Source organism: Littorina saxatilis, linkage group LG17 (assembly GCF_037325665.1).
Source record: "Littorina saxatilis isolate snail1 linkage group LG17, US_GU_Lsax_2.0, whole genome shotgun sequence".
Classification (NCBI taxonomy): domain Eukaryota; kingdom Metazoa; phylum Mollusca; class Gastropoda; order Littorinimorpha; family Littorinidae; genus Littorina; species Littorina saxatilis.
Genome location: NC_090261.1, coordinates 47309122 through 47317920, shown reverse-complemented (window position 1 = coordinate 47317920; position 8799 = coordinate 47309122). Strand labels below are relative to the sequence as shown.

At 42.5% G+C, this 8799-nt stretch overlaps 1 protein-coding gene across 1 annotated transcript in view; it reads left to right on the top strand.

Annotated features, from left to right (window-relative positions):
• Positions 1–8799, top strand: part of LOC138953563 (centrosomal protein of 170 kDa protein B-like) — a 102183-nt gene that overhangs the window by 25940 nt on the left and 67444 nt on the right. Inside the window, exon 3 of the mRNA XM_070325407.1 lies at positions 8613–8702. Coding sequence (XP_070181508.1) covers positions 8613–8702 — 90 coding nt within the window. The remainder of the gene's footprint in view (positions 1–8612; positions 8703–8799) is intronic.

Genomic DNA, 8799 nt, shown 5'->3' with positions numbered 1-8799 from the left:
TCTTAAAACAAATATCCCAAAGAGGCAACAACAGCAACAACTAAAGAAGAAGAAGAAAATAAAAACTACCTTCAATGTCATGTAATTCTGCAGGTACACTTGCATGCGAAAAACCAAGGTGTATCGTGTATTTGTGTTATTAGAAATGCGATACGGTGCTAAAAGACAAATGTCCATGTTTATGTAAAATGAAAATGAACATTAAAGTTTTCTTATCTTATCTTATCTTGTCTTTGGGATATTCCATGATAACAAAAACAGATACATATCCGTGCCCATGGGTTTATGAGGATCTGGCTGTAATCAAACGATCATTACTAGGCAAAAACGCTCAGATCCCACACCTATTATTCCAGCGATTTCTCCTTCTTTCGCTTTCTCTTTTAGGGTACACTGGGTGCATTTGTGTCTGCTCTTAAAGGGGTAGTGTCCGCCTGTAGAAAGAGATGGGTTTTTTTGTACACAAGGTGCGTTTGTGCTTGTTCTTAAAGGGATAATACCCGCATGTAGAAAGAAATTCTTTTTCTGATATATTACATATTTCTGATAAGTACATTTTACGCCTGTGGAACTGTTTCTTTTAGCGAGGACACTTGTAAAAAAAATAAAGCGGAATAAATAAATGGTCGTGCCGTAATTACAAAAGTATACCGGCTTTGATGGTTTAGAAGTATACGTCTAAGTGGGGCAAAGAAGATTCTTCGTCTTTAACGAGTTCTGTGCCGCTATTCTAATAACACATGAATCATTATTTCATCCAGTTTCAATGTACTTTTGTCAAACTCATGATACGCTAGTTCAAATCGAAGTATCTGAAAATACGGGTTATACTGAGTTTCCAAGTCAAAATCGTTGTTTCTGTGCGCGGTAACTACCGCTGTAAAAATACAGTCCTTGTTCCCGTTAAAACATTTTATGCTCAATATCTCAGATCTGCCGAAGCTTTTACGTGGGATAAGGCCATCCCTCCACTTGGACTCATACAAAAATCAACAGCCTGGCCGATTTGTGTGCAGAGAACGAATTTTCGGATGAATTAATTTCGCAGATTAACATACTGGGTTTTTAAGAAAATTGTAATTAATTCATCGAAAAATGACCAAGATGCACAGAAAGCGTCGACGTTGTTGATGTTTGGTATGTGTCCAAATGAAGAGATGATCTTGTCTCCTTTGAAGGCCTGTAATTGCTAGATCTGAGAGGAGAATGAGCTGAATCGTTTACGTGGGAACGACTGTACCTTGAAAGCTTGCAACTGCGCATTTGATATACATGTGTATGCACTGGCGCTGGTGCTGACGCGTAAAGATGATGTTTTCGTCGCTTTGGAGCAGCGCCAGTTTCTGCTGCTTCTCTTCCTGCGGGGTTTTGTTGTACTTCCTTTTGTTCCTGATTCCTGACACCAGTTAAAGGTACCTTCCTTCGTGTGTTGACCATCTTGTCAATCTCTATAGGCCCGTCCGGCATGTACGCACGCACACTTACACTATGCTATGTAACACTACACTACACGACGCCATGTACACTACACTACCCTACGATACGCTACGCTACACTACACGTACACTACGCTATCCACTACACTACACTACACTACACCGGCTATACTACACTACACTACACTACACCCAGTCACCTAACCCCTAAATTATTCTATTTGTTAATTGGTGTGACGGGCCTTTCGTGTCAGAGAGAGACAGCGAAAGAGAGACAGACAGACAGACAGACAGAGAGGGAGAGACAGACTGACAGACAAACAGAGAGTGGGAGGGACTTTGATATCCACGAACGCAATTGATCTTACTCTGTCAGAATGAACGGTGTGTGTTGGGGGGGGGGGGGGGGGGGGGGGTGGCGATTGTGCCGTTCACGAACCCATAACACACAAAACGGCACAATGATTCCCATACACACACACACCATCACAACAACAGCCCAACACAAACCCCGCACCGCCTCACAACAATACACTGTTCACCAGTGATGCTCGCTTCACCCTAAATTCCTCTGTCTGTTGGCGTGACTTTTCGTGACATTGCAGAGAGGGAGATAGAACTTGGCAATCGACCACTAACCGCAATGATTTGCCCTGCCAGAGTGGAAGGGGAAAACCTGGCGATTGTGCCAACAGACCCGTACCCAGCATATCATACAATCTTGACGTGGTACCCCGCTAAACGTACCAAATGTTTGTTACGCCGAGTTTCCTACCTGAATAGTGAGCGTTGCATGAGAACCAAATTGTAAACGCGCATCAAAAGCGTTATTTACACAAGAGCAAACTCGAATATAGGCCTACCTTTTAAGAACTGATAGTATTTAAGGTATAGGCCAATGTCAGTATGCTTTCTATATGGACACTTTTAATGCCATTGTCACTGTCTTGCGTTTTACTATGTCGATCATCAAGATTTTGAAGATGCAAATTAATGAAGGTGGATGATTACACCTAAACATAATATGCACACCTTGGTAGCGCGACTAGTGTGGTTGCGAGTTTTCCACTGTGAGAAAACAAACCCAATTTTTCAGCATTGAGTTAATAAAGTAAGAAATGAAATAGACATAAATGATAATACAAAAATGATCTGCCTTAAATCTTGTGAGAAACGTACCTTCAACGAATAACCAGTATCCACGACAGAAAATAGTGTCTTTTGAGCGCTGCCTTTGCAAATGTAGCAGTTTACATCGTGGAGATTGGGGTCAGGTGCTTTTTACCAATATCGACTTCTTTTGTGTCTAAGCGCCGTCGCGATATAACCTTGAATGGTTGAAAACGACGTTAAACACCAAATAAAGAAAGAAAGAAAGATGTGTCTGAGCGAACCTAGTACATCATTACGTCCCCTCGCTTATAACACCGTATGTAAGCTCACCGAGTACAATTCTCGGCGTAACAAATATCGGGCATAACAAATATGGGGTAGATATAGCGGTATAACGCGTCAACATTGTGTATCCGTTCTCATGTTGTCTGTAACGATTCCGTCATGTCGTAGGCTTTCTTGTTCTCCCTTCTCCCTCGCTTCTCTCAGAAGCAGAAAGAACATCGGTGTTGGAGCACTCATGTGGTTGTGAAAGAGTCCTTCGGTGGTTCTTTTAGCCACTCTTTTCGTCTTCTCCTGCTCTAAATTTTCTCTTTTTCGTCTTCGTCCATCCGGCTAATTACAGACCTACTTTTGTTCAACTTTCGATTGCCTTCACGGTAAGGTTAATGAAGCAGTATAGCGTGAGAGGGAGCTTGTATGTGGATACAGTGAGTGGGTTTTCCGCTGTTTGTTGTTGTGTAAGAAGGGACGGTGGAACTGTCAGTGAAGTTCATGGACACTGGACAATGTGGTCATTTGTTTCTTTCCTTTTGTTTCTTGCGAGTTGATTGACTTTTCTTCAAAGGTAGTGGGAGTTATTGCAGGGAGACTCCTGAAATGAGTCAAAGGTAGTGGGAGTTATTGAAGGGAGACTCCTGAAATGATATCTTTTGACCGTTGTTACATTCAATCCAGTCAAGAGCAATGTTGTTTTCAAATTTCCCCTCCAAAATCTGTTCCCACTTATTCGGAGAGTCAGAGATTTCCCACCCTTTGCTATCGCAATTTTTTTTTATCATGATGTTCTATGTACGCCTTACGCAAGTTTGAACCTTTGTACCCCAGCTCTTCACTCGCACTTTTCTCTTCGTCGTCATGCTCAGTTGTTCTGTTTCGTCAGATCCGTTTTGCCGTTAGATCCGTCTGTGGCGTTCTTGTCGAAATACGACCAAGTCAATGTATAGAATCTAAGTAAGAAGTTGAGTCCATGTTGATTCAATGTTCGGGTAGCATTCATTTGCTCTGAATTGACTTGATGTACGTCCCTAACAAAGCAGGCGGTGATGTGTTGAAGGTCGCATAGTGTGTTTGCGGTAAAGTTGTATTGATCCTATCAACGAAAGGAAATCAAGTACAGGCGTTCAATCAATATTTTTTCAAAAATGTCCTTGGCATGTGGCTGCCGTGTCTGCGTTATAAGAATCAAGTCTTTTGCCTCACGTAGACACCGAGTAGTGTTCGATAACCACTACACTGCAGACATGTTTGTTTGTTTGTTTGTTTGTTTACGAAACTAATCTTTACCCCCAACGATAGCACTATATAAACGTATGTCAATTCAAGATTCATGTCTATTTGTCGATCAAGTCAGAAAACTACATACTCTGGCACCCACCTTGCAACCTCGTCAGAGAAACTAACTCACGCAGTATAGCTAAAGGTTTTATTCTTTACCTGCATAGCAGTGCGTAAGTGCCAGATGACATGTTTGTTTTTCGAAAAAATCTCACAGATACTACAGATTCTGGCACCCGCCTTGCTGGCACTAAATAGTGAGAAATAAGCAGGCGTACAACACAAAATAATTGAGTGTGGAATGTAGGGTTAGTTGCAGGTAGTTTCTCTCCTCAGAGGGCGTAACGTGTTGATTTGGCACTTTGAATCACGGACTCCGGCTGATGTTTTGGACAGGCTCTACCTTGGTGTCAAAATAACGGCTATATTATGTTCTGTTAGTAGGTCTGTATAGAGGCGCAGGTGTTGTTGGTTTTGTACGTAAGCCCCCTCCCCCTCCCCCCTCTCTGTCTCGGTCTCTCTGGCTCTGTCTCTCTCTCTCTCCCTTTGAGGCTCTCTGTCTGTCCGTCTGTCTGTCTGTCTGTCTCTCTCTCTCTCTCTCTCTCTCTCTCTCTCTCCCTCCCTCCCTCTCTCTATATCTCTTTCTTTTTCTAAGCCTCTCCCCCCCTCTCTCTCTCTCCCTCCCCCTCTCTCTCCCCCCCTCTCTCTCTCTCTCCCTCTGAGGCTCTCTGTCTGTCCGTCTCTCTCTCTCTCTCTCTCTCGCTCTCTTCTTCTCTCTCTCTTTCTATCTCTTTCTTTTTCTAAGCCTCTCACCTTCTCTCTCTCTCTCTCTCTCTCTCTCTCTCTCTCTCTCTCTCTCTCTCTCTCTCTCTCTCTCTCTCTCTCTCTCTCTCTTCGTCTTTACATCTTAAAGTTCTCTCTTTGTTCGTCTTTACTTCTTAAAGTTCTTTCCGAAACCATCGGTGATAACTGATGCCACAATGTGTTGGCTTTAACTTTTTATGAATCTTTCTACCTGCAGTATATTTGTGTTCGTGAGTGCATGGATGTTGGAAGCTGACAGTAATAGATTTGCCTGTTTTGTGTGTGCATCACGTTGCACTGTGATCACCGTACCTACACAATTTTGGCTCTCACGAGAAGCTGGCTTCCACCTGGCGTGTGTGCTAAGACTGAAGCGCACCTCATCGTCCGCACATAAATCTTCACGAATTAAGACTTCCGTGACTTTCTCTCTCTTTGCTGCTTTACTTTGTCTATCTGTCTCTGTCTGCCTGCCACACCCCTCTCCCTCCCTCCCTTCCTCCCTCCCCCTCTCTCTCTCTTTCTCACTCTCTCTTTCTCTCTCACACACACAGACACACACACACACACACACACACACACACACACACACACACACACACACACACACACACACACACACAACACACACAAAACACACACACACAATACTCACACACACACACTCTCTCTCTCTCTCTCTCTCTCTCTCTCTCTCTCTCTCTCTCTCTCTCTCTCTCTCTCTCTCTCTCTCTCTACCACTGACAATAAAGAGCACCTTACCCGCATGCACATTAACACAAACCATGACGATTTAATGACTTTCTGTCTTACCTGATGAGGCGAGCCAGGAGTGAAAAACACAAATGAGAAAGCATGCTATACTTTAATCTCTTCGGGAACTCTTGGAGGAAAACAGACAGCACACGCTGCATGACTTCCAAACGTGTGAGGCGACAGAATCATTTTATGTGAGACATTCAGTATGGTTGCGTGAACTATGTCAAATATCTTGAGTAGACACAGCTTTGCTTAGTTTATTTCATCTTCATCTTTTCGTAACTCGAAACGTGAGTGTGGTTAATGCTTGTCCCCACAAGAGCAAAAACAAAACAAACAAGACAACGAGAGTAGAGTCTGGCTGCAACATTCGTTCACTTTTAAAATTGTGGTAATGGAGTAAACAACACAACTAACAACAACAACAACAACAACAACAACAACGTTAACAACAGCGAAAGCAACTCCTGTTTTGACTGAGGGACGAAAGTGTTAATTTGTCAAACTGTTCATCTTGTAACAGACTTTCACCTCCCTTTGTAGAAACTTCATCATTTCCACTTCTGTTCCTCAGTGACAACACACGAAACTCCATTGCCTGGACGTACAAAATGCTGCTTTTTTAGTGGAGTGGCTTTTTAAGCCGATTTTGACAGCAACAGTCTATTTAGGGGAGAATTGAGTAAAGTATGCAAATGGTATTCAATTTGCAGTAGTCTTGTACTGGTGACAGTTTTGTGGACTTATTAACTGGCTCGACTGCTTTGTGGTGACTGCATTAACACGGGTGTGAATTCTACACAAAGAGAGTTGTGCATTAAGTGAATAATGTGCCCGTTGGAAATCTGTTTGTGTTTTCCTTCTTTTTTTGTGTGTGGCTCAACTGTTTCATGCGATGGGTGTGTAGACGGGACTGCATTTTCATGTGGGTGTGAATTCCCGAACAAAGAAAATGTCGACTTTGTTTGCATGTTTTACTGTTTGTGTTTCTCTTCTTTTTGTTGGCTATAACGGCGCATGAGGTTAAGAAGGCTGTAAAATTGACACACGGTATGTCATAGTGTGTTTTAATGGATCAGAGGCGTTGGCGCTCACATGGATATTTGCATGACATGTGGTGAATATTTGCAAGTTCGTGAGGGCGCATTGATGGATTCTTGCGTGAATATTTGCATGTTAGTGGAGCGATTTTGCTCGCGCTTGAGCACATCTTTTTGAATGGCTCGTAAACGTTTGGGTGTATTCTTACATTTTACGGTTACTGCGCTTGATGTCGTCAGTTTCAGTATGCAAAGAAAGCGTTGTCATTGTTTTGGTAAAGAGCGGAAGTAGATAACATTTCATGTTCCTGATCTGAACGATGGATTTGTGGAGCGTTCTTTCAATAAAACTTTACTGCTTGTCTGGTATTATGCTCATGTTGCGAGTTGTTGAGTTTTTCTTCCCGAATGACACAGTGCTGACATAAAAATTGCCTGGGTATACCGGCCTAGCATGGTCGTGTGACTTTGACACGTTTCATTTATATGTGATTCTCAGACTTAACGTCTTTGTCCATGAAGGATTTATGTCTTTTCCCGTTTTATGTGTGAAGCACTAAATGAATATTCCGGATGAATCAGTGTTCTATAAAGTTTCAGGTTCCATTTCGGGACAGGTGGTAGTTATTTGCTAAAAACGTGAGAAAGATATCCTTTGTGTTAGTAAAGACAACAGTGTAATATATTTTTATTGGTCATGATAATTGCAAGCCAATTGCCCTCACCTCACAAAATGATGTGTGCTATAGCCTATACGCTATGTAGTAAGTATTGTAGTACACCCTCGCCTTATCAGAGAAAAATAGGTCAAGACTTGAAAGGAGTCCTAAACTGGAGGTACATTTAGAGACTTCAATAATATAGCGAGAAACAATGTCTGAAGGGATAGAATATGTTAAAACGGAGGTTCCCTTGTAACAGTCTGAATATATCCATGCAGGGCATAGGCAAGGCGAGATCCGTTTGGGGTTATTGCCGCACCCCAAAGTACCGTATGAATTCCTTAATTGTAGTCCAGTGTTTCCCATAGGTCTACTTCCTGCAAGTTATAACACTAACGTCAATGCCTTGACGAACTACAGATAAATATTTACACAGGCTTTTAAACGAAGACTCCTAATGATGGCAGTTACAGCCCGGACCGGTGAATGATACGTTCGGACATAGGACATTTTCCGTCTGCGGTCAGGGATTGGTCAGGTGTGCGAGGCTAGCTCATTAAGAGGTCTTGACCCATAGACGTCAGCGAGTAGTGGGTAACCTGTTATTATTCGCAGACTTCTTGTAGACATACGAGTAAAGCTTTGCGTTTGTTTTTCTTCGTTTCGTCGCTCGACCGTTTCTGTTGCCGAAGTGTGAAATTAGGCGTTTTTCTCCTTACTTGTTGTATTTTAGTACTACGGTATGGTTGGCTGATTGGTACTAGATTGACTTGACTTACTTGTTCTGTGTAGTGTCCAAAAACAACAACTGTTTCTGAATGACTGTTTCTGAATGTCTGTGTTTGTCTCTGTCTGTCTGTCTGTCTTCCTGCCTTCTTATCTGCCTGTTAGACATTCCTTTTATCAGTCTGACAATCTGTCTGTCTGTCCGTCCGCGTGTAATTGTGTCAGTTTGTTTGTGCGTGTGAGCGTCTGTCGTGCCAATATTTGCACCGTTTGTTTGGTCGTTGGGTGGTTTCTGAGTTTCAAACCTCAGTAGAACTCCTTCTCTTGTATATCTCCAGTGTGCTGCTTGGCCTCAACACTGGATATGGTTTACAGACGTTTGTGACATGCTGGACAGACGTCGACATTTTTTTTAACTCTTCTGATCCAGTTTCACTACTTAACCAGTAATTTTATTCTGCTTTGTTAAAATTGACTACTTTCATCTAAACATGTCGTCTTGTTGTGTGTTGCAGTCAGGCACAGTGGACAAACGTCACGCGGTCATCACCTTTGACCTCTATCTCAGCAGGTTCAAGGTCAAAGACCTAAGCACGACCAATGGGGTGAGTTTAAACACAGACGAAGTTGTGACCTTGACAATTTCAGACATGTAATAGTAAATTTGCCGTTGGTGTTCTCATTTATTTTATGACCATTTGA